General features: G+C 47.7%; 12 protein-coding genes across 12 annotated transcripts; 5 read left to right on the top strand and 7 right to left on the bottom strand.

The window, feature by feature from the left end:
- Positions 1–1,681: 1,681 nt before the first annotated feature.
- Positions 1,682–5,661, top strand: N7529_010443 (DEAD/DEAH box helicase; the record flags this gene model as incomplete). The annotated part of the gene is made up of 2 exons (XM_057245970.1): positions 1,682–2,816; positions 2,882–5,661. 2 exons carry the CDS (start codon positions 1,682–1,684, stop codon positions 5,659–5,661), a joined length of 3,915 nt encoding a protein of 1,304 aa, XP_057094233.1.
- A 1,148-nt stretch (positions 5,662–6,809) lies between these two features.
- N7529_010442 (med21 domain-containing protein) lies at positions 6,810–7,456 on the bottom strand (the record flags this gene model as incomplete). Its single annotated transcript, XM_057245969.1, has 2 exons — positions 6,810–7,364; positions 7,415–7,456. 2 exons carry the CDS (start codon positions 7,454–7,456, stop codon positions 6,810–6,812), a joined length of 597 nt encoding a protein of 198 aa, XP_057094232.1.
- Positions 7,457–7,607: 151 nt separating this feature from the next.
- On the top strand, positions 7,608–8,573 carry N7529_010441 (uncharacterized protein; the record flags this gene model as incomplete). Its single annotated transcript, XM_057245968.1, has 1 exon — positions 7,608–8,573. The coding sequence occupies one exon, from the start codon at positions 7,608–7,610 to the stop codon at positions 8,571–8,573; it is 966 nt and encodes a 321-aa protein (XP_057094231.1).
- A 196-nt stretch (positions 8,574–8,769) lies between these two features.
- Positions 8,770–9,585, bottom strand: N7529_010440 (kinetochore Spc24 family protein; the record flags this gene model as incomplete). Its single annotated transcript, XM_057245967.1, has 3 exons — positions 8,770–8,947; positions 9,001–9,398; positions 9,448–9,585. Coding segments are annotated over 3 exons (714 nt in total), but the record flags the coding sequence as incomplete, so codon positions are not given.
- A 408-nt stretch (positions 9,586–9,993) lies between these two features.
- N7529_010439 (mitochondrial fission 1 protein) lies at positions 9,994–10,373 on the top strand (the record flags this gene model as incomplete). Its single annotated transcript, XM_057245966.1, has 2 exons — positions 9,994–10,030; positions 10,117–10,373. The coding sequence occupies 2 exons, from the start codon at positions 9,994–9,996 to the stop codon at positions 10,371–10,373; spliced, it is 294 nt and encodes a 97-aa protein (XP_057094229.1).
- Positions 10,374–11,829: 1,456 nt separating this feature from the next.
- Positions 11,830–12,553, top strand: N7529_010438 (putative RING finger domain protein; the record flags this gene model as incomplete). The annotated part of the gene is made up of 2 exons (XM_057245965.1): positions 11,830–12,245; positions 12,304–12,553. The coding sequence occupies 2 exons, from the start codon at positions 11,830–11,832 to the stop codon at positions 12,551–12,553; spliced, it is 666 nt and encodes a 221-aa protein (XP_057094228.1).
- Positions 12,554–12,913: 360 nt separating this feature from the next.
- N7529_010437 (beta-class carbonic anhydrase) lies at positions 12,914–13,414 on the bottom strand (the record flags this gene model as incomplete). Its single annotated transcript, XM_057245964.1, has 3 exons — positions 12,914–13,147; positions 13,207–13,346; positions 13,399–13,414. The coding sequence occupies 3 exons, from the start codon at positions 13,412–13,414 to the stop codon at positions 12,914–12,916; spliced, it is 390 nt and encodes a 129-aa protein (XP_057094227.1).
- A 494-nt stretch (positions 13,415–13,908) lies between these two features.
- On the bottom strand, positions 13,909–15,359 carry N7529_010436 (putative aminotransferase family protein (LolT); the record flags this gene model as incomplete). Its single annotated transcript, XM_057245963.1, has 2 exons — positions 13,909–14,599; positions 14,683–15,359. The coding sequence occupies 2 exons, from the start codon at positions 15,357–15,359 to the stop codon at positions 13,909–13,911; spliced, it is 1,368 nt and encodes a 455-aa protein (XP_057094226.1).
- A 378-nt stretch (positions 15,360–15,737) lies between these two features.
- Positions 15,738–18,336, bottom strand: N7529_010435 (uncharacterized protein; the record flags this gene model as incomplete). The annotated part of the gene is made up of 3 exons (XM_057245962.1): positions 15,738–16,174; positions 16,366–17,518; positions 17,560–18,336. 3 exons carry the CDS (start codon positions 18,334–18,336, stop codon positions 15,738–15,740), a joined length of 2,367 nt encoding a protein of 788 aa, XP_057094225.1.
- Positions 18,337–20,231: 1,895 nt separating this feature from the next.
- On the bottom strand, positions 20,232–21,533 carry N7529_010434 (bZIP transcription factor; the record flags this gene model as incomplete). Its single annotated transcript, XM_057245961.1, has 3 exons — positions 20,232–20,356; positions 20,409–21,390; positions 21,444–21,533. 3 exons carry the CDS (start codon positions 21,531–21,533, stop codon positions 20,232–20,234), a joined length of 1,197 nt encoding a protein of 398 aa, XP_057094224.1.
- Positions 21,534–22,429: 896 nt separating this feature from the next.
- N7529_010433 (tautomerase family protein) lies at positions 22,430–22,876 on the top strand (the record flags this gene model as incomplete). Its single annotated transcript, XM_057245960.1, has 1 exon — positions 22,430–22,876. The coding sequence occupies one exon, from the start codon at positions 22,430–22,432 to the stop codon at positions 22,874–22,876; it is 447 nt and encodes a 148-aa protein (XP_057094223.1).
- A 211-nt stretch (positions 22,877–23,087) lies between these two features.
- N7529_010432 (uncharacterized protein) lies at positions 23,088–23,888 on the bottom strand (the record flags this gene model as incomplete). The annotated part of the gene is given in 3 exon segments (XM_057245959.1): positions 23,088–23,279; positions 23,344–23,571; positions 23,583–23,888. The coding sequence occupies 3 exon segments, from the start codon at positions 23,886–23,888 to the stop codon at positions 23,088–23,090; spliced, it is 726 nt and encodes a 241-aa protein (XP_057094222.1).
- Positions 23,889–24,349: the final 461 nt, after the last annotated feature.

Here is a 24,349-nt window from a genome sequence, read left to right as displayed (position 1 = left end):
CAGGCGGTCCCCAATATCCAGTCAAGCTTTCGCAATTCTTCTTTTTTTTCTGTGACATTTCACACGAGTCCTTTTGGGACATGCTCATGATTTGGGAGATTCCATTGTTGTATATAGACCTTTTTGGCTGTTGGGGTTGCCTGGGCTGAGGCGCATTGATTGAGCGAACTGCCTCATGTAGCATATTGACGAGACCTAATTCTACGATACATTCATCGTCTACCCTTATGGTTGACTAGATTTCTGTTTATTGGTAGCATCTGACTATTAGGTCACAGGGTACATGTAGATCATGATTCAGGCTAAATCAGAGGGTATGTTCTAGCCTTGATCGATCTATTCCCACTGTAACTACTGTTAAGATGGGTATTTGTCAGGTCGAGTCTGAGAACCATGGTATTTATGCAAGATATTGCTGGTATTCACTTTCGCTTTGTATGTATTGTCAGACTGCGACTATCTTGGCCATACCAAACGCGCCTGGACCAGGCTGAAATACATACATGTAGATAAGCTGTTGATAGATGGACAATTCTCCTGCTTGGATGATGAAGATCATCCTTCCAAAGTTGGAATAATGGATGTTCTGTTGTATGTACAAACAATATGTGATTGACTAGTAACATGTATCACTAAAATAGGTCTACATTGTACGGCAAGAGATCCAATTAGTGATTCTCCACCATGATCTAGATAGCGACTAAGCGCAGCGGGGGTATATGTCACGCGTCTTGAGGTGCATAGTTCCATTTTCTTGATACTTCCCAAGTCTCCTTTCCTCGCAGATTTTGTTTTATATTTTACTCTTTCTTTCAAAGCCTACGTGAATCTTGCTCGACACTATAAGCAGTAGGAAAGAACGTACCTAGGTACATACGCGGTCTGATAAGGTCTTATCGGCGAGATCCTCCGAGGTGCCCGACTTCAGATCATTCGTAACTCTCTGCAACTTATTGCAGCTCACGACTTGAACCAACAACTATCATCGCGCGGACCGACCCTACCAAAGCACATTCATCACCGAAGTCTGTTCACAACCGACGCAACTACCGATCTCGGCCTCGACTTCGACGTAATCGCTATCGTCCCTCGACAAGGCAAACCGCGAGGCGTCGACGGGATTGCGAACAGAAAGGTCGACGACATAACTCGATCATATATTCAGCGAGGAAGCCGCCGAAGTTTCTTCGTTCGCGCTTCTCTTTCACCGACCTCACTTTCAATGACGCCGGAGATTTGGCCACTCTCGCGTCTGGAAGACGCTCTCATCGTTCACCAGACTATCAGCGCCACTCCGTCGTTCCATCGTTAATATTATTCATTACGTGAACATATTCATAAATAAAATTTATCTCGATCGATCTCGAAGCACAAGTCAAAACTTCAAGAAGTCAGGCGGAAAATTAATCTCAAATCGCCATCGACTGTCTCTCTTCCACGACCACCTGACACCACTTCGAACACCTCACACATCCATATATTTGATCTGAAACTCAACAACTACTTGTCAGTCTTAAGAACTTTGATACTGCGCACACATTTCTTTTCTCAGAAAGTGAGATAAGAAACTGTTTTTGTCTTTATTCTCATTTACTGACTTCAATCACTTTACGTTTAGCAACGCTACGCCACAAAAACTATACAAACTTCAACCAAAATTCTCAGCAGCAATTGAGGAATCATGGCATCTCATCCTGCGATGCTTCTGGACCCCAAAGGCGCCAAAAGACAAGCCCAAAGCAACGGTAATCATCACGAGTCCTTTTCCCCAGCGCATCATCTTCTCCTTATGGATTCTCCCAATATTCCCAATGAAGCACTCAAGAACCCATCTGAGTTTCTCACTCATCTTTCTGATCTTGCTCCGCCTGATTCAACCGGACTTCTTTCCCCAGGACTCCCTTCCCTTGGTATATCCTCAGGTCTTTCTGCTCATATGTCTTCTCCTGTTCACTTCTCACCCCCTTCAATTGATACGTCATTCATGCCCGAAGAAGCCCCGGCGGAGGCCGAGCTTTCTGAATCTACCATTTCTCAGCTTGACTCGCAGGTCATGTCTACAGAAGTCCTCCCCCCAGTCGAGAATGATATCCCCATTTATCCCCGGATGAACCCAGAAGTCATGTCCGCAAAGCTTCTTGCTTCTGTTGATCCTCCAGTCAATTCTACAGAGCCCTCTGGTCCTGCCGTGCCCTTTGTTGATTCTGCTGCGCATATCGATACTTTGGCCATGGCTACGAAGAGACCTGGCCCGTTTTTGCACTCATCTTCTGATCCGTCTTCCCCTATTGCTTCACCTACATTTGTCCCCATGTCTAAAGACGAACCGGAGTCCCTGGGCTTACTTATGGAAGGCACAGGAAACCAAAATGGAAATCGCTCAATCCCTGTCTCTCCCATGGCACCTGCAGGCACTGCAACTGTTTCACGCTTTCGCGAACCAACTTCTCGCATGTCGGCTGCAGTCAATTCCGGAAACTCGACTCCGGCCCCACAGCCATCACCCAGCATGATCGTCCAATTCACTACGACCCAAGACGAAGACGCCAACGAAAGCGACGCAAAACGCAGTTACCACGAAATAAGTGATGAAGAAGACAGCTTCGACCGGCGCAATCTGATTTCAAATGTCTACGGCGTGGAGGACCGCAAGAGACAACCCGTGAAGAGGATCAAGACAGCGAGCGAGCAAGCCAGTGGGGCTAACACACCAGTCTCAATCTCGGGCGATAGCGGCCTTGGGAAGTGGATGAAAGAAGGAGAAGGCAAAAAGACTCCAGTGTCCACAGTATTTGACGTGGTTGATTTGACGGCAGGTAAGATATTTTATGCTCCCCTTGCTCTCCGTGGGGAGATTTCACATGTACTAACATTTTGTCAGAGCTTGCCAGCACACCCAAAAATGACGATGATGACGACGAGATTCAATGCACAGGATCAACGGACCTCAGCACTCAACGTGTCTGCTATGGCAAACTTGATGGTGCCATGATTCTCACCCATACAGTCCCCAAACCCGCCGACACATCATTCATCGGCGACGAGAACGCTTGGCCGTCAATCAGAGTAGAACTGCAGCGACCGCAACGTGTGGCAAAAAGTGACACACAGATTGAGGTGATTGACCCTCACGGCCGTATATTTGGCAAAATCGACCCCAAGACGGCCCAGGGGCTGGCTCCGCTACTTGACGACACTGCAAGAACGACAGTTGATGTCACTGCCCGAATGAACACTCGGAAAAAATTACCTAATGAAGTTGTCTGGGAACGTTCATCAACCATCTGTCATGTAACAATCAATGTTTACGGTCAACGACAGAAAGCAGAACCCATCGGGAAGTTCCTCGCCCACCGTAATGTCTGGCTAGGAACTCCAAACTCTGTTGAAAATGGGACTCCAACATTCAATCCCCACGCAGAGCTGCGGCGCCAACAAGTCGCTGCTGCTGCTGCTAGTTCCAGCCGTGAGCGCACAGGTCCAACCATCAGGTACGAATCTCGGACTGCTGAAGAGGTGAATGATGCGGTCACGAAGATGTTCGACCAGCTCATCAAAGCGGACATTCCACTTATGGAGCCGACTTCTGACGTATTGACCCCACTGCTTCCCCATCAGAAGCAGGCCCTTTGGTTCATGACAGACAAGGAACAGCCGCGCAAATTTGGCCCTAGGGAGGAGGATAACAACTCGTTGTGGCGAGAGGTCACTCGACCCGATGGACGCAAACAATACAAGGAGATAATTAGTGGGATTGTGATGGATCACAAGCCCAAGGAGGCGCTAGGTGGTCTGTTGGCTGACATGATGGGCTTGGGAAAGACGTTGAGCATTCTTTCGCTGATCACATCGTCGCTTGATCAAGCCGAAGACTGGACTGAGATGGCTCCTAGTCCAGAGCTTGTTCGCGAGTTTCCAGGAATTCGCAACACAAAGGCGACCCTTCTAGTTGCCCCGCTCAGTGCAGTGAGTAATTGGACTGCACAGGTCAAGGACCATTTGAAGAAGCGTGCACTCACTGTGTGTGTCTTCCACGGCCCATCACGGATCACAGATCTGGACGAGCTTGCAGGTCATGACCTCATAATCACCACTTACAGCACGATTCACAGCGAGATTTTGGGACGAGGCGCCAAAACTCGGGTCAGTCCCTTGAGCAAAATGAATTTTTTCCGCATTGTTCTGGATGAAGCGCACACCATTCGTGAAAGGAATGCAGCTCAAACTCGAGCTATCATCGGCCTCAATGCTAATCGTCGCTGGTCGGTTACTGGAACGCCGATTCAAAACCGCATGGATGACCTCTACTCCGTCACCAATTTCTTGCAGATTTACCCTTACAATGAAAGAGCGTGGTTCAGTCAGCACATTGCCGGTCCAGTCAAGAGTGGCAACCCTTCACTCACCAACCTTCGTGTGATTGTTGACTCGTTCACCCTGCGTCGGGTGAAAGACAAAATCAATTTGCCACCTCGAGAAGATAACATAGTCACCTTGAAGTTCACAGAAAAAGAGCAGCAATTACATGACTTTTTCAGGAACGAATCGCAAGTTATGATGGACGTGATTGCCGGCACTGACAAGACCAAATTGGGTGGCCGCATGTATCATCACGTTCTGAAGGCGATGATGATTCTTCGTCAAGTTAGCGCCCACGGAAAAGAATTGTTAGACACCTCAGACCGAGAAAGAGCCAAGGGATTTTCTGCAAACGATGCAATTGACTTGGAGGAAGACACTTCGGACGAAACCTCCTCAGCTCAAGACAAACGGGCATATGAAATGTTCCAGCTTATGCAGCAAGCCTCCCGAACTCGATGTGGGTATTGCAACGGAGCTCTCGTTGAAGCAGTCAACTCAGCGGGGGAGGTCATGAGAAATGAACCCATGGCCTTCTTTCTGCCATGTTGGGATATCTTCTGTCCTAGCTGCTTTTCAGGCTGGAAGCCGGCGTTTAATTCTGGCACTCAAAGCGAGCTCCGATGCCCGTGTTGCGATGGCTGGATTGCCATGAATTATACTTCCATCACGCCTGCTGGCCTTCAAGCTCACGAGGAGCAACAGACCCTCGAGCGAAAAATTGGGAAACAATTTGGGGAATACGAAGGGCCGCACACTAAGACTATCGCCCTGGTCAATTATCTCAAGGACAGTGTTGAAGACAGCAAGGAGCTGGTAGGCCAGCGTCCCATTAAAAGTGTTGTTTTCTCTGCCTGGACCTCACACCTGGATCTCATCGAAATTGCCCTGACAAACAACAATCTTGGCAAGTTTGCCCGACTCGATGGAACCATGACCCTTGCGGCGCGCACCAGGGCGCTCGAGAAATTTGCCACAGATAACTCCACCACCATCCTGCTGGCAACCATCGGTGCCGGTGGTGTGGGCCTGAATTTGACTTCTGCGTCACGGGTCTTCATCATGGAACCACAGTACAACCCAGCTGCTGTGGCCCAGGCAGTTGACCGTGTTCACCGTCTCGGTCAAACTCGTCCCGTTCAGACCTTCCAATTGGTCATGAAAAACAGCATCGAGGAGAAGATCATGGATCTCGCTAAGAAAAAGCAGCTGGAGGCGGATATGACTATGAACCGCCCGAAAATGGGCAAGCGGGAAGTCCAGGAAGCTCGCATGCGCGAGTACCGAACTCTGTTCAAGTGAAGCCTTCACTCTCATCCTTTCATCTTGTTATTTTTATCTACCCTATGCTGTTCACATTGCCCCCGATTGTTCTTCAATCCCCATTCCCCAGTTTGCATTTGAGTTCCCCTATCTTATATTCTTACCCCCTCCCCCGTTTTTCGCTGATTTCGTTTCATGATACCCGGAAAAGGAGACGGCGTTGACATATTCTTACATCTTTCATTCTCCTGCTGAGATAATATACCGGGCGTTCTTCGTTTTGCCTTGCTATTTCACCGCAGTTTGCCAGAACGTTTACACATGAATTTAATTGCTTGGTCGTACAAATGCTTTCAAAGCGAGCTTTTTCCTGTTCTTTTCATAATCTTCTTGCATTACATCTCGTCTAGAAAGTCTAGCGTACGCTCTAATCTCAATTCAATGGCATTTCTCTAGACGCTGTCTCACTACGTCTTTATCGATCCAGTTCGGGGTCTTGGCATTACATGGAGTCTCTTTCTAATCCCCGTCTAATTGTGGATACACAGCGTCCTCTGATATGATTCTAGCGGAATCTCTTTTTAAAAAAGAATTTCTAGCCTGTTTAAACACGGTGTAGCCAGGCACATATAAACCAACATCCACAGAGAGAAGATAGCAGTAACAGCATGCCCAGAGTTAAAAAAATAGGTATATCACATAAAGATCTTCGGCGACTCCGGTCTACAGAAGAGTTGATGCTGTATCACAAAGTCCATTCTCATCATGCGATCACGAACTATGGAAGTACTATGGGGTTAACATAGGTTGATACTGATGTTTCGGAGTCATACACTCTTACTGCTGTTCACATTGCTAGGAATGGGAACTCAATACTAGCAGCAATTTTCCTTGTTTGTTTGGCTAAACCCTGCAAAGTGTATCTCGAAATGGTAAGAAAGCTTCAATTATCTAGGGCGAAAGCTCAAACTATACTATAATGCTACACTTAAGATAGTAGACCTAATTATGCCCCTTGCTGACTCTAAGCATGAATTCCAAAGAGGGTCTTGGTATCATGTGGTAGTAATTCGTGAGATATATACAAAAAGCCCTCCCGATCCCCTAACGCTTAAATGTTCTGACAGCAGAGAAAATAGAAAACCCAAGCGCCAGCCCCATCAACCCCGAACGCAAAACATGCAATATTATTTTTGAGCATATCCATCCCCATAAATCCCCACAGAAACTGCACCAAGAACACTCTCTAGTCTCTGCCTCAACTTCTTCAACTCGCGCACCTTCTCCGCACGCTCAATCTCCACACCTCGAAGCTCAGTCTCCAACTCCCGGATTCTGCTCTCTTGCTGAGCCTCAGAAGCGCCAATCCCAGGAAGCACGGAGATAAGATATTCGATCTGCTGTTCCTTGATAATGAGATCGCGCGCAAGCTCCCGCTGCCGGCTCGCAAAGGTACGAGGGGAGTCTGGCGCAGGCGGAAGACTGGGATCTTCATTTCCCGGTGCTGTTGGTACAGCTCCGGGTTGCTGGGGAGGGGCGAGTGGTGGTGTTGCGTTTCCCGCGACTGCAGCAGCGCCTCCTGCTCTGTTTGCGATGGCTGCTGGGACGGGTGGTGAGGAGGAATTCTTGGTTATTTTTGCTAAGGCCGGTGCTGCGTCTGGGATGTGGGCTGGTGGGGTTGTCGGGGCATTGTCGTGGTATGTTGTGAGGTAGCCCAGTGTTGCGTAGAATTGGGTTGCGAGCTGTTTCGTGGTGAGCCGGATTTCTATGTTGTTTCGAGGGGAGAGTGTACCTGATCCAGGCAGGTCTGGAGCTGCGTAAGGATGTCGGCCATGATGGCGACTCGGAAATTAGATACACAGGCCTGGAATGGCTGGTAGATCTAAAGTGGGATGTGATGTGTTTTGTCAAAGATTGAGAGCGGAGCAAATGCGGAGAGATATTCCAATGCGGTGAAGCTATGCCTTTCCTCTTCACACCACTCAATGCGCCTGTTGTATCTACGCCATGGCCTTGCTGCCGAATATTTTCCCCTGAGATCGAAGAATAATAGTCGCTATTTCTCCACTTCTCACGTATATCAAGAGCTGACGCCCTTTACCCGTCGGCTGTTCAAGCTCCCCTCCGCCCCATCTCCGCCATCGCAGCTTCACAATGACTTGACAACATTTCTCTCTTACGCAGACCACATCTCTCTTCCAGCCACAAGTACAGTCCATGTTGGCACGCACTACGAATATACGGTTCTCCAAACTCTCCGACATTACGCGCTGAGCCTCAATCGGATCGGCGGGCGCGACGATGCGGGCATCGACCTCGTTGGAACCTGGCACCTCCCAGAGCGAGAACGAGAGCGCGCGCTCCGTGTCCTAGTACAATGCAAATCCCTCAAGGCGAAAGTTGGCCCTAACATCGTCCGCGAGCTGGAAGGCACCTTCCGCCAGGCGCCTGTTGGGTGGCGCACGGGCCAGACAGTTGGCATATTGGTTAGTCCGCGCGAGGCAACCAAAGGTGTTCGCGATGCATTAGCGCGGAGTACGTTTCCGTTGTTTTGGATGATGATCGAACGGGATGGAACTTTGAGACAGGCACTGTGGAACGCTCGTGCCGAGGAGCTTGGGATTGGGCCTCTGGGTGTGGAAACTCGGTATGGGGCTACGGACGGCGAGTCCGGCGAGGTGACCAAGCAGGTTGCGTTAACCTGGGATGGATGTGATATTCCTGATATGGATCAGGTGGAGCATGGTCTAATTGAGTTTGAGGAGCAATGGGTCGCATCTTGGGGTGTGGACTCGTCGCAAATTGATCGGGGCCAATTGCTGGATACTGCGGAGAGAGTGCTACCCCATGATATCTCTTCGCAATTGCCACATGTGTCACTGTCAGAGGAAGACCGAACGAAGGTCATTCAAGCTTTACAAGGATACCAACAACAGGCGGCGTCTGAATAAACGCGGTCTTTTTTGATAATCAGGTTGTACCCCGCAGGCATCTGGTCGATATGTATGATATGTATGAAGAACAGGCGTATGATTCATAAAACAACTAATCCAAGGGTATAGAAACACCAACAATCGAAGAAACATGGCTTCTAGCCTCCAAGAAACGCCTGAGAGCACACTCTTACATAATCGTCCATCATAATGTTCATCCTTGCATCGTTGACCAGAAGTAGTTTGCATAAAAGAAGCGGGAGAATTTCGGGTCGATATTAACAACATGAACATCACCCTTGCGGCTGTTGCGAATGACCGCTCGGCTGAAGTTCCCCGCCTCATCGGGTTCAACATCGACACCGAGGGAGCGGAATATTTTAAGTCGCAGACTAGAGACATATCAGCAGTAGGACAAAAACAATACCAAACCACAGCAACACACATTGTAGCATCATCGGCCTCACGCTCGCGCCGAGTCGGCTCATCGCCCTCGAGACCTTGGGACTCGAGATCGGCGAGTCTCTCCTTGAGCATTTCCAGCTCGCTCTCCAAACGTTCACTTTCGATCTCTAGTTCAGATGCAGCCTTGGCAATGCGGAACTTCTTGGTGTCCAACTCAACAATCTCCGCCGCGTGTTTGCCCGAGTCGTGTACTGCCACAGCTTCTTCGTGTTGGGTAGATAGGGAGTTCAAATGTCGGGAGAGCTTTCGCATAGCCGATTCAGCTTCGCGAATGCGCAAGTCGCGCGATTGCTGGAGCGTTGAGAGCGAGTCATTGATGCGTGTGATGGCTTGTTTATCCGGGTGGATGTTGAAATTGCCGATTGTGTGGTGGATGAGCTGAAAGGGTCAGTAACTTTAGAAACCATATTCAAAAGACAGCACATACAGTTCCGGGATCCTCGTCGAGCAACATGGTTGTTATGTAGTAGGAGAGATTGTAGAAAGTTGGATGTTTTGATTTGTTGCGGCAGCAACAGCCACAGCACCGCCACACGTGTTTGCTCCTCCGCAAAGTGACGTTGCGACCTGTGATTTCTCCGTCCGTATCAAATCTTGTCTCTTAACGCTTTTTATCGAATTATTTAAGTCTTTTTTCTGGTCAATATTATTTCTCTTCTCAGGATTAACCGTTGCCTTTACCGCCATGTCCAATCTTCCTTGTAGGTGACTTGTTACAACTGATGCCTGATACCCAGAAACTGACTCGCTTTACTTCTTCTACAGATGCTGCAGATGCGGAAAGGTCTGTCTCCTCCAAACGAGATTGCCCAATAAATTTAACTCTGGAAACTGACTTGAGCACTGACACAGCCCCTTGAAACCCGCCGAGCTACAAGTGCTGAGAGCGCAATACGAAAAAGAGGGTGATTACGTAGGGATTCAGACAAAGTTCAACTACGCCTGGGTATGGTTCCTCTAACTCTGATCCGGGATGCCCACACTAATCAGTACTCTCCGCCCATGCGGGGGTATTTGCTATAGGGCCTTATCAAATCCAACCTTCGGCCCGAGCAGCAAGAAGGCGTCCGTTTACTTTCAGAAATCTTCCGCGGAGCACCGGAGCGACGACGCGAATGCCTCTACTATCTGGCCCTGGGCAACTTCAAGCTAGGCAACTACGGCGAGGCTCGACGATACAATGATCTACTTCTCGAAAAAGAGCCGGCAAACCTCCAGGCTGCAAGCCTTGGGTCTCTGATCAACGACAAGGTCGCCAAGGAGGGCTTGATGGGCGTTGCCATTGTGGGCGGCTTGGCTGTTGTGGCGGGTGTGGTTGGTAGTCTGGTTCTCAAAGGAGCTAGAAGACGTTAAAATCATATTTGAGATTGGCGCCTGCAAGGGCTGCGTGGCACAGCCGACGTGTTGCATCTGGGAGTATAACCAACTGTGTATAGTGTTGTGGGATATTTCATTGGCCATTTATTTTTCTTATTGAAGCATGCATCTGAGGGCGTTTTCTTTGTCTCTACTCTCTCAGCCTTGGTATGCCTTGCTATTGCAACATATTCCAATCGTACATGAATTAAAATTTGATTTTTCCGATATCAAGTATTTCAAGTCCTATAAAGTATAAACTATTCCTTTGCGCTCCATACTATATAGAAACTATCACTTTGCCTGCATTAAACCGAAATTATCCGGAGTGAAACACAAATCAAGGCTGCTTATTGCACACCCTGGAAGAATTTTTATTTGAGTTATCGAAAAATCATCACAAAGCATGGTTAGGGTCTACGAGTGCTTTTCTATTCTCTGTGCTGTGCTAAGAACTATTTGCCTGGACAAGGCGACTGAGGCGATTTGCCGATCAAACGTCATTAGTTTTGGAACCAACTTCTATTCACTTTATCTCACATCTGGGTGGACCTTGAATCCTCCTTTCTTTGTATATAGTGCAAAGCTCTTCCCTTTGCTTCGTCTTCTTTTGATTTGGTACCAAGCTGTCTGTTCCCCGCAGATAAGGTTGCTCGTGACTATCTCAGCGCTTATCGTTCTTAATCGCCTTCCATCACATTTCATTTGTACAACATCTCAAGCAATACGACATGGAAAGTGGCGATCGCGTATTCTGCCATGTTTGTCAGTGTGTCTGGCCAAAGGAGAATGGCTTAATATGTCCAAGTCCACTTTGTCAATCAGAATTCACGGAAATAGTATGGCTATTCCTTCCTACATACCTATGTGGTGATATCATCTAACGGTATCTTGACAGATTGAAATTCCCTCAGAAACACGCGAGACACCCCCTCCTCTCCCCGAACCGTCCGGCGTCGATATTTGGGAAGGTCACAACTCGTTGAGACAAGAAGACCGGCATGGCCCGTATAGGCCGTATAGTCCGCAGGGCTTAGGGCTTCCCTCGTCTGCTTTTCCTTACAATAACTCCCAGAACACCATCCGAACGTATCAATCCTGGAATGGAAATTTTCCACTCAGTCCGACATATGATACCCGCTCATCTTCACGCCCAGGCCCGGGCACTACGGGTTACAATCCCATGGTCCCGCCGGTGATGGAAACCTTTAACACACTTTTACAAAACCTAATGCCACCAAACGACCGACAAGAAGGATTTAGGAGGGGAGATACTCTATCTTCCACGGATCCTGACTGGATGGGAGACGACCACCTAACCGGCCATCACCCAGGCCTCTTTCCCCGCAATACTGAAAGAGCGCAGCCCAGAAATCAAATTATGCAGTTGCAGGAGTAAGTGACATCTCTCCTCATTTTGTCCTCAGCATCAAAAACTAATCACCTCCCTAGAATGATGGACGCTATCCGTGCGGAAATGGAGGCCACACAAGTCACCCGCGGAGCTCCCAATGCCCTTTCAATCCTATCCCTTATCCTAAATACGCGAGACAGGAATGGAGTCCAGTCACAAGAAGAAATGGACAGAGTCATCACACAACTAATGGAGGAAAGTTTAACTACCGGAACAGCAGCACCGCCAGCGAGCGAAAATGCCATTCGGTCTTTGCCCAAGAAAAAAGTTGATAAAGACATGCTAGGAGTCGAGGGCAAAGCAGAATGCTCGATCTGCATGGACGGTGTCGAAGTTGACATCGAAGTTGCTGTGTTACCCTGCACCCATTGGTTCCATTCCGATTGCATCGGGGCATGGCTGAAACAACACAACACCTGCCCTCACTGTCGGCGAAGCATCAATTTAAATGTAGCGTAAGTGGGCGCTGTAAGGGTTGCAATTTGAGAAATTTTGACTGACATTGTTTCACAGAGAAGGATATGGCACCTGCGAGAATCCAGTAGTGATTCAGGATAGCCCCGAGCAGCCGCAATCCCGCCGACGTCTCAGCTCAGCTCGCACTATGCGCAGCGGTCGGTCCTCGTTGTCTTCTTTGCAGAGCCGACTTTCTTCCCGTCGTTCTCCAGAACCGGAAGTGAGAGAAACAGGCAGCCAACAGTCTAGTCGTGGTCAAGGCGAAGGTCAATCATTGTTTTCGAGAATGTTCAGAAACAACGCTTGAACACCAGGCCAAATTCGTATGATATACACGTAGCGGGCACCTTTCTTTTTTGTTCTCGGGACATGTTTTTTTACACCACATTTGATTCGTTGGTTTTAGCGACGAGGCAGGTTTAATGTCTCTCTCTTTCTGATCTTTGTTTCCCCTTACCCCATACCCCCTTTCCGGATGACTTCATTCCGTGCGGCGGAGAGTTGAGTGTCTGGTCCCAATGAGAATCGTACAAGTGGCTTCTTGATAAGCCATGTACATGCTTCATCATCGCGGTTTGACATGTTGTATTGAGCACAATTCATATGTAGCTTAAATCAGAAACCATACCACTATTACTATCATAGTAATATAGCTACATGATTTCAATTACTGACTGTCTCCAATCTTCACAATCTTCCCGCTCTCGACCTCATAAACATACCCAGTAATAGGGACATCCAAGACAAGAGGACTATCCTTCAACAACTTAATATCGTCCCGAACACTCTGCTCAAGATCCCCAAATGGCAAGAACGCAATATGATCAACATTCTGCTGCAAGTCCTTCCGGACCTTATCGCGAATCACCTCATCAGTGAAAGTGAGCATTCCACAGTTCGTCTGGGAATTTCTGAAATTAGCAGTCCGCTACATAGCCACAGCCAGGGAATACAACGTACATGGTGCACGATGATAATCTCCCGCGTACCGAGCAACTGCTGTGAGATAATGACACTGCGCAGCGCATCGGATACTCTCCCGCCAGCATTGCGGATGACATGGGCGTCGCCTTCTTCAAGGCCGAGCGCGCGCGCAGGATCTATGCACCATCAGTATAAAAGCTGCGTTTCAAGAGAATGGAGTTTACGTACCGAGGCGAGCATCCATGCAAGCTATCACCGCTACCTTCCTGTGACAATGTCAGATCTATCCAATGATGTGAGAACTAAGCTCACGTACCGCTGTGGGGGCAGCTGCAGGTTGCCTTTGGTGAAAGATGCGACATATTTAGCGTTGGCGGCTTCGAATTCTTTTGCGACGGACATGGTTGGTTTCAGGTGTCTCAGATATATTAATTTAGGGACCTTGGGGATCGAAAGGGACAACATATATAAAGAGCATTCCCCGCTTCTGATGTGATATGTACATATATGTGGTTACTATAAGCCTCGATGGCGTGATAATTGGAACAGGTTGGAAGATTTACTGCAATGGATACATTTCGTTTACATGGGTACAGAAATTTGCTTTCTTTTTCAGTATGAATTTCTCAGGATGGAAGTGAAAGCAATTATAATTCAAAGCCCATTATGATTGGATTGATTTCGACTTGGTCTATCGACATTCCAGCTTCTATAAACAACGCTTTACATAGCACTAGATTAGGCCTTGAACTCTTTCTTCGCGACCCGTTCACAGAGATCACGCAAAACATTAGCAACAGATTCGAAATCACTCTTCTCCAAGTAGGTCTGTCCACTCAAGCGAGTCCATAACCACGAACCGTGGCGGAAGACAGGCAGGAAAGTGTGGTGGTCATCCATAAGCTTCTTCTGAATCCAAGAAAATGCCCGAGGAGCATCTTCCTGTGACAATACAACCAAAGGAGTATGATCAAAGGAATCCGTTCCGTCCTCAGAAGCAACGGCAATAGGCAATCGAACATTAGTCAGAGCACACTGTCGCATGCGGCTCTCCTGGCCAGGCTCGAGCCCAGGCTCTTGCATAACCTCAGTACCAAGAACAGCCGCAACAGCATCTGCACCTTCATTTGAAATGCGCTGGCAGTAGGCAATTATGGCGTCTTCGCCACCGCAGATTTCAGCGCGGAATTTCAGCGCCGCCGGCACGCAAATGTACGCAGAGTCATCGCTTGTAGCGACAAACTCGAACAGCTCCTCGTAGGGCGACTTCTTGTTTACGGCATTCTGATCTCGCAGCACTGATGCGATTGTTGCGGGTGAGTCTGGATGAGGGATAAATCCCCATGATGTGGGCAGGGTTGTGCGCAGGAAATGTTGGTTGCGTGCGGGGGTGTAGAGGATTGCGCAGCTGCGGGGTGTGTAAAGCCATCTGAATTGAAGTGTTAGTTTTGACAATTCTATAAAATTTGCCAGTGGGTCAAATATCAATATTCGTAATGGGGGTAGTCGTACTTGTGGCAATTTGACACGAAAAAGTCAGGCTGTAGCTTCTCCATATCGAGATGGATATGTCCGATACCGTGCGCCGCATCGATAACGCTCAGAATACCTTCTTCGCGACAGACAGCGGTCATTCTCTCAAAGGGGAAGCGTACACCAGGGTTGCTGACAATGGCATCGAAAACGCTAGCACGGACCTTGAGGCCCTCGGCACGAGTTTGGTGAATAACCTCGCGGAATCGGCGCTCGAGCTCATCATCAGAGATGGGATACTGGAAAGACACCTTGCGCGCCTGCAAAGAGACATGTTCTTGCAACGAGACAATACCCTTTTCCACGGCGCCATAGACAGGCTCGAAGTAAATGAGTGCTTCACCCGGCTGGAAAGCCAGGTTATACAGAACCGTCGCTACGCCAGTCGTTGCATTCTTGACGAATACACACTCGCTCTTTTGGGCGTTGATGAGCTTTGCAACAGCCTCGCGAGCTTTGTCTAGATACTCTGCGTGATACCCGCGGATGTAAGGATCAGGTCGCTTATCGGCGAGATCCATATAAGCACGCTGTGCGTCTCTGACGGGGATCGGGTGAGCACCAAAGGATCCATGATTCAGGTTTTTGTACGCTGGATCAAACATCCAATGCTTCAGCATCGGCTTTCCAAATGGTGTTGGTTGGTTTGCGCTCATGATATCGGGTATAGACGATAGAGGGATATGTATGACAAAAAGATGTGATGAGATAGTTCTGCAAAGTCAGCGGGAGAATTTCTATTTAAGCTATACGCAGTGATTCAATGACTCAGTTTTATCTTTGCGATTTTGTTTGAAATGTTCGAGGGGAAGTTGCAGGTGAGTCACGGCCGAGCCAATGATGATTCTTGCGATGCTATCCGAAGATCCACATGCCGCCGAAGGGCGTACAAGAGAGAGGAATAATACGAAGGTCAATTGAATGTGGAATGGCTGCGATTATTTGGTTTATCTGTATATGGGTCTCGCATGCCAAGTTAACGTGAAAATGTATGTGTCATTGTGTCATAGGGCATCAAGCTTTTCTTGTAAACTCTAGAAATGGCCAATCTCAGGAATTGGCAACAAAGCACAACCATCGTTATCACAGCCAGCATAGGACACCGTGTTTCCCCACCAGTTGATATCGACAGCATGGAACTGTACAGCAAAGAAGATAATCAATCCTGCGATGCCAATGCCACACGAGAAAGAAGAAGTCATCACATACGCATACTTCTGCCACCACCTCTCATAGTGGTGCTTTACGTAGTAATTGACACCAAACCCGACAACAAGGGATGGCCAAGCGTAGGTGAAGTTATAAGGAGCCCACCAAAGGGCCCCGTTCAACATGATTGGGATGTGGATGTAGCGAACCCAGGAATTGGGATAGCGCCTGGCAAGGAAGTAGAAGGGGATTGGAAGTAATGCGCCAACTAGGAAGCCCCACTCCAGAGGGTGATAGATGCCACTGTCACCATAGATACGCGCTGGACCAATGACGCCCCAAATGACGGACGCAGTGAAAAACGTGTGGGTATCTAGAAAGGGTCAGTACATCTTGTTTTAAGTCTGGAAACAGCTCGTGATGAAGATGTTCCGTCGCAACGATAGGTCAATGATGAGAAAGGAATGAGAGAAAGGCACAGACGAAGATAATGATGGAAATTAGGATGCTTACCAGGGCATGTAAAGTTAGCAGATTGATCCGCAGAGCACACGTCGTTGATATTAGAAAGCTGCCAGGCATTGACACCAATTGACACAAAACCAGCGACAATGGTGGCGATAGTCTGCGCAATAAACATGGTGCGCGGAGGAATCTTCATGTAGTGCCCCAATTTAAGGTCGGCCACAAATTGCACCGATTGGGCCGCGGCAATATAGCCATAGGACTTGAAGATCATATTTGCGACTGGGTTGTTAGGCACAGCATAACCACCAATGAACTCGGCGATGACATTATTAGTGACCTCAATATTGGTAACACCCATGACGATACCAATGGGGATCTGCAAGAAAACGCAGAGCAGCAACCCAACCACGATTCCCCAAATCGGCATGCCCGTATCGTAGACCTTGCAGCATATGCATCCCATGGCAAATGCAATGGCCAAGATGGTCAGATACCACCATTCTGGAGCCTCCTTGTATTGGCGCATCAGTCGGTTGTGGACGTCATTGTATTCGTCCCTGGCATTCTTCCACTTCATAACAGCGCGGAAACCACTAAGGATTTCACGGTGATAATATAGCGCTGCATACACCAGTGTTGCCAAATAGATGGCAAAGAAGGCAGAATACAGAACTGCATTGGCAGCTCCAAGGTATGCCGGGCTATAGGCCTCATAGGCCTCGACGTCGAGGGTAAAATCCGATGAAAGAATCCGACTGACGTTGTAGTCGTTTCCAGTGTTGTCAAAGATATCGTTGCTATTAATGGGGAGGTAGGCAGTGTTCCACACATTGCAGAAGTAAACAGGCAGAATAACCACAATGCCCACCACAGCCATCCCGAACACGTTGTTCAACAAAGAGAAAAATGGAGTGACAATAGGGTCAAATGCATATGAGACAACATTCCAGTCAAACGTAGGAAGGGGATTGAACCCTAAACCGCCAATAGATCCGGTGATGATAGCCAGTTTGACATTCTGGGGAGCGATCCAAGTCATCCAATTGAAATACGACATGGCCTGGAAGATGTAGTCCGGGAACCAGAAGTAAAAGAACATTCCACCAAAGCAGTACAGAAAGAAGCGATAGCGAGACATAGTCCATCCATTCGCCGAGCCAGAGTTGTCGTCATTGTGTAAGGCTCGGTTCAGGGCAATCTGAGCCAGGTTCTTAGGCCACAACATGACAGGGGGTATACCAAGAACCGGCGGGCGATTCCGGCACATCCATATCCGATCAATTGGGTAGACAGTGTGAGCAGGATCTGAAAGCCCGCGCTGTCGGCTAGTTCCTTCATTCCATAAAACATATCCAATTTCAAGACCTGGAAGATGGAAGTCACGTAGGCGGTTCCATTGAGACCTCCATATGCAACATTGGACATGATTGAAATGAGCATGTGTTCCTTTTGGTTGAACGGGCCAGGGTTAAGGCTGAAATTCGTTCCAAAAACATTGATAGGGGTGGTGGGCAAGACACGTGCGAGGAAAAGACCGCAAGGATATGAAAGCAGCTGGGCAACCACAGTATAAAGATATATTCCAGGATAGCGCAAAGAGAAGAATTGATCGATTCCTGTGCCCAAGATGGTGAAGAGGATTCCCAGAAACCAAGCGCGGAAGGTGTTGACCGGTGTAGAGGGATCATCGGTGTTGTCGACGACGGCGCGAACTTCAGCGTAGGGTGAGTCGTTAAGCAGAAGATCGCGCTCAGCCTGGATCTCGGCTACAAGGCCCTGGAGAAGATGCGCCTGTAGCTTGTTGGGGGATTCTCGCAGTGCAGCACGGGCAGAGTTGAGTATCTCGGGTGGGAAATTAGGGTCTAGCTCGTGCTCCTTGATGGTTTCGCGGAGGGTCTCTAAAATTTCTGATAGATCTGCATCGCTGACTTCGACAACGGGTTGCCTTTTTTCTATATCAAATGAGTCCGCCGTTGGACGATTGCGGGATGCGTCAAACTTCTCGGAGACCGCCATAGTGATGATTGATATAGATAGACCCTAAGCGATATCAATATGGAAAGCTCGTTGGAAGCCTTTGTTTGCGGGCAGGCGTGAGTGGCTTGTTAGCCAAGACAGTCGAGTGCGGGCATTTTTATATATATTGCATGGACACTGGGCTGGAGGATAGCTATGCTATACGCCAACGGCTCTCCGATACCTCGGTTTCTTGTTTTCGGGGGTAGATAAGGCGAATATCGGGCTCTCGCCAATAAGAAGAGGGCTCTATATCGTCTTCATATCGCGATTCAGTGCGATAATGAGGTTCGGTAGGACATGCAGTAGTGGCGGGGTTCCTACGTAACCCATAGAGGGCTGCTGTAGCGAGTATGGACCTCACTGTATGGCAATTTTTCCCGGCCACGGCAACCGGTATTGAAGCTAAAGTCCAGGCTCATTTCTAGCGTTGCGCTAAACAGCATAGTCAAGTAATTTCGGACTTCCCAAGAGTCAATTGGTGCAGAGATTGGGCTAGCTTAACTGATTCGCAGTCTAGTGCTTGTTTAGTGGGTTGGCATGTTATTAGAGCACAGAAAATTGCTTAACGACTACTCTGTAAGGCTTAGTTAGTGTAGACCTCGGCCATAGTGAGTGCCACGCGTCCAGGGGCATACTTCCCGCTTCGGCTATCTTGAAACCGCCATACCCCAGAGAAAGAGCGAAAGATAGATGCCTGTCGATTAGATTTTTTTGGCTTTTGGGATTTTGAGGCCGGCTGGGGCCTGCTGTCGCGTGCGATTGCGAGAGCAAGTGCCCACTGGGGATGAGCTTCCAACTATCGGGCGCTGTCGGAGTATTCACTATCATTTCACCAACTGCTTTTATCCCCCACCAGATGATAAGGCTGGAGCGCAACAAAGAAGAGATCAAGAGATTGGATCTACTAGAGACGCACTTGCTGGGATTCTTCATGTTAAATCCCTGTTCTGTAGATTGGACCCCATCTTCAGGGATTATCCGGAAAAAACCAGAACGTTCGAGCATACGCAACCTGCACTTTTAGGTAGTGGTCGAGTGGCAATGACCATTTTGACTGTGGCATCTTTTACCTGCGCAGGAAAACAACTGATCAATGCTTTACCGGTATCTGTGGAGTGTTTCCCCAGACCCACCTTCCCGTCGGAGCTCCGGAGCTGGCCGCGATCTTATCTCACTGTTGGTTGTGAAGGTGAAGACGATCATGCGATGTAGAGACTAGTGTGATCAACTTGCGTGATCGCTGTCCGGACGTGGTTCTCGTTTAGAGAAACAAGCATCAGTAAAGCCGATCTAGAGCACCGACGGTCTATCGGAAAGAGAATCAAAGTTTTCTGGACAAATGGATGGTGCACTTCCATATAAAGCTGGCTGCAGATTAATCGGCTCGCAGGGCTGGGCGGCTCCCGTCAGCACTTTCTTTTCGCTTATCGAGCCACGCTGTCTGCTGCATTGTTCCGTCAAACGGTCCGAACACTACGAAAGTTGACCTAGGACGAAAGGAAGATTAGAATAAAAAGGCAAAGCCGGGATGCTTATCTTCTAGCTACCAAATGTTCGTTGATTGCGGGCCATCAAAGATGAGGCTAGCCTCATGTCAAATAATAGCGTGCGAATTGCAGGGGTAATGTGTCGCAAAGAAGCGCCCATCAGATATCGAGCTTTTGTCAACAAGCACGTCATTTGGTTGTTATTCATCGGCAAAAGTGATGAACTCTGGCCTAGTCTTGTTTTCACGCCTATGGCTGCTGCTCTGCTTTAGTACACTGTTGAGGATGGCTCGAGGCGAGGGATCACTAGCACGAGCAATATCAAGACAATAATTAATCCTTCGGAATGCTTGACTCAAGGCATCCATTCGTATCTTCATTATATATTACAAGTATGAATATGCATCATAAGTCACATAAATTATCGAAATCCCAGGGGACATTGATGGTTGCTAATCGAATAGCTTTATCGACGCTTTGCCGTCGGAACACTGGACCGTTCCCAACACAGATGGCCTCAGTTGAAAGGACTAAAAAATATTAGCGCAACCCATGAGTGGTAAAGCTCAACGGGACATTCACATTTTATGAAGGATTTGACATCAAGCGATGACGAGACAGAGTAATCCGGACCAGAAGAATCAGTGAAGTTCTCGAAGATCATTCGTTTATCGCGCAAGTATCTCTGAGCCCCATTGGCATCCATCCATTCGCCAGAGGTCGATTCAAGTGCGATCTGCCATATTCTAGGTGATAAATGGAGTTGGTCCTCCGAAAAGGTATTCATATTGGACCGGAGAGCCGTAAGCACGTTGGCTTTGGGCTCTATTAAATCGCCAAGCTTGTCCTGCGTGGCAGCATAGAATCCTGAAATCAAACGATTGCGTTCTGACAAACCCAGCATAGATCCGAAGATCTGCTGGACTCTGGAGTGGTTTGGGGTGTCCACGAGCAATCGGTACCCGTTCTGGCAGCATGCCTGGACAATACGTTGAGCGATCGTCCATTGCCGCTCTTCAACTATATTGTTGGATAGTAAATCTAATGTCGGCGAGTTCGAGAGTGGCGGAGTTACGTATGGAAGTTCAGTAGTTGGCGACGGCATGACGATGCCGAATGGTAGGGAAAATGGATCTTGATATGGTGGAGTAGGCGGACCGGGCCATCTTGTTGCTGAACGAATTATATCTTCGACATCAGTGGAGGTCTCTGAGGGTGTGTTAACCAGCACTAAGCTTGGAGCTGTGTTATTATCAGGTGTCGCGGCCATTTTGATTTGTGGCTTTTTCGTAGCATGAACGAGAGCCACCTCGGTTGGCTCTTCGCTTCCAGCTTTTGCAAGAGCAACACATTGTTGGGTTATATTCTGCAATGCCGCTGCAATACGTGGATATTGTGAAAGCAGTTGCTCTTCTATAAGAAGATTACTGAAGGAGAGGAAAGAGTGGCTGAGATCCTCGATTCCAGTTTCCAATTCTTGAACGCGATTCTGCAAATTACCGATCGTGGTCTCTTTTCGTTTGCGATAGGCCTGTTGCGCAAGGCGAAGTTGTTTGCGGCGTCTCTGTAAATCAATGTGAGCATCGGCACAGGGAGTCTAATTGCGACTAGACCCACCTCTGGTACTTCATGGTCGTCAGTCACGGTCCGAGGGCGACCGCGCTTGCGACCAACTGTTTTGACCTTGTCTTCTGCTATTTCTGCCATTGTTCAGGATTAATTATGAGTATTCGGTATTCAGGCACTTAGAAATGAGCAGCGAAAGACGCAGGTGCCCAGGTGGTAAGCTGTGAGATGACAAATGCAAAGAGGCGAATTCGATGATTATTCGATCAGTCCGAGATTCGGCATTGTTGAATAATCAGAAAAAGAGGTGAGCTCTATTTAAAAACACGCTTGATTTTCTTATTGACACGGCCTTGAGCTACCAAATTTTGTCGGTTTTGGCGCATATTAGCAGTGTGAATAAATCTAAAGTCGTGTCCTCAACCTAGCTTGGGGCTTCCCATCTAAAAGTCTATTGCCATTTGATCTTCTCCCGTTGGCTCCTCTTGTTGCTATTCGTACTATTTTTTTCAAGTATTGACGTTTGAGGGAAATATTGTGTTCCCGATCCAATGCTAGAATCATCATGACTTTTATACTATTCAACAATCAATGCCCATGAACTTATGCCTTGTGAGGATGGAAATCAAGTGACAATATTATGTTTCGCAAGGTGTCCTTGAGTCCGACGATACTATTAGCGGCCCTGGTAATATTCATAGTAGTTTTCATCAGTCAAGCTGTCTGCTATGAGCAATCATCGTCTGGGACGAAGTATAAATCGTTAAAAGAATGTGCTTCCAAACGGGACTAGTGCTACCCTACATAGAAAGCTTAACGGATATTTTCAACAATCAAGCCGCCAATATTGTTGATTCATCAAAGCTTCGAAAGATCAAATAATCATGTCCTTTGCCACTTTTACTGAGGTATGACGAACGAGCATCTTCGTGCAACAACATTGAGTATTTTAAGATGAAGATATTACCACTTTTACGAAAACACAAAGCAATTGTTCGTTCAATAAAGCCAGCCCTATAACAAATCATTCCATCAAAATGCCTCTTTGGCAAATCTACCACCCAGTGGGCACCTACGGAGACCCGGCGTCCAAAATCTCCTTTGCCGAAGATATCACAAAGATGTACACCAAGCTCGGTCTTCCAGCCTTCTACGTCGTGACCAACTTCATTCCTCTACCAAATGAAGATATCTTGGTGGGAGGCAAATTGAGGACCGAGAAGCCCTTCATCCGCGTCGTCATCTCGCACATCGCAATCAAGATGCCCAATGACGACGCCGTATATAAGAGGTCTACCTCTTCGATCGATGCGATACTGAAACCTCATATTGCCGACAAGGGATACGATTGGGAATACCACGTCATGGAAACTGAGCGCCGACTATGGAAAATCAATGGCCTTGTTCCGCCGCCTTGGAAGAGCGATGAGGAACAATTGTGGGCTAAAGAGGATCGTGCTGTACCCTATGACGGTGCTTACTGAGCGCATTGATGCGTGTTTTGTTGTTCATTTCTCCTTGATATACATTGGTGTTTGACTTGGATAACTTTGTCATACTTGGATGCAACTGAATGTCTTACAATATTTGTGCTGTTTGAATCGTGTTTCCTCAATTTTCTCCAAAAGAAAACTTAGATATATTCCACTGTATTGTATAATCATAGTAGACGGGTAAGCTATGTCCAGCCGCAGATCAATATGCTCGTTCATAATAGCAAAATACCCTTTGTTCTTCACTACTATACCTCTCCTCTTCCAAGTCATGCACTTCGCGAAGCGTAATGTCTTTAAGATTCGGCAGACCTTTATACAAAGCCGCCAGCTTATCCGGACACTTTACGGTTGGCAAATTGATCTTGACATGCACCAGGGTAGGAAACAGCTTCTATATCAATCCATAAGTTATAGGTTAGCCACTCCACAGAAATAAAAGACCAGGTAGAACGCACCGGAAGCTGCAAGACAAGATCATCCCACTGCTTCATCTCCAATCTCCAAATAACCTTGTCCCCTTCAACACAACTGCAAATCTCCAGCGTCTCAGCATGAGGCATATAAACATCAGGGATACTAAGCATCTTTTCCGCGTAAGAATCAAAACAAGTAGGATAAATACGCAAGGTCCGAATCTTCGGGAAAGTGACAGTATCTAAAGCCCTCAGGATCACCCACTTCGACTGCCACATACGCGTGTAGATAAAGGCGGTTTGATATGATTTGCGTATATCTGGCGGCGTTGTTGGGGGATTTGATCGACGATTTCGTCGAGTCGCATATTGTTCGTTAGCATGTTTGACCGAAGGATTCGCATTGCTTCGTGGTTCCAAAATTTGTTGACAAGGCTGCAGTTGAGGAGCACTCCCGCGCGGCTATATTCATAGTCGTTGATGCCTATCCAGGTTGAGTGTGCGTCTTTGTCGATAAATGAAAGTATGTTTTCTACGATTTCGGGGAGGGATAGGGCTTTTTCAACTGGGATGAGAGGCTTGTTCATGGCGTACATATCCAGATAGAGCAATATAGTTAAAGATGGTCGATTGTAATCCAGTAGATAGTGTAGATGAACAAGTATTGAAAGTAACCCTGGGGACTAATAGAACGAAGTAGTCATGTACCGATGAAGCTTTGGGGTTCGGACACTGGATCCATGAATCGAAAGCTTCTAGTCTTATCCTTCAAGTGACGCAATCGCAATATTTGGTTGGCTGAAATATGGTTCCTTGAACTATATATACTTTGCTCTGATTTTCATGCCAATGTCTATGAAACAAAACAATATAAAAAAAAGTGTCTTTAAACGCCCAAATGCCGCGGCTGTATTGTGAGCCGCAAAAGTTCATCGCTCATGGTTTATGTTCAAAAGCAAAAGTCAACGCCGTCCCATGAAATCATCAATAATCATACAAAATTTATAGCAATCACATGCAAGCATGCCACCGAATAAGGCACGCACGC

This window comes from Penicillium soppii (assembly GCF_028829465.1).
Source record: "Penicillium soppii strain IBT 18220 chromosome Unknown utg000007l, whole genome shotgun sequence".
Lineage (NCBI taxonomy): Eukaryota > Fungi > Ascomycota > Eurotiomycetes > Eurotiales > Aspergillaceae > Penicillium > Penicillium soppii.
Note: the sequence above shows the minus strand (reverse complement) of the source record. Positions and strands in the feature narration are given on the sequence as shown.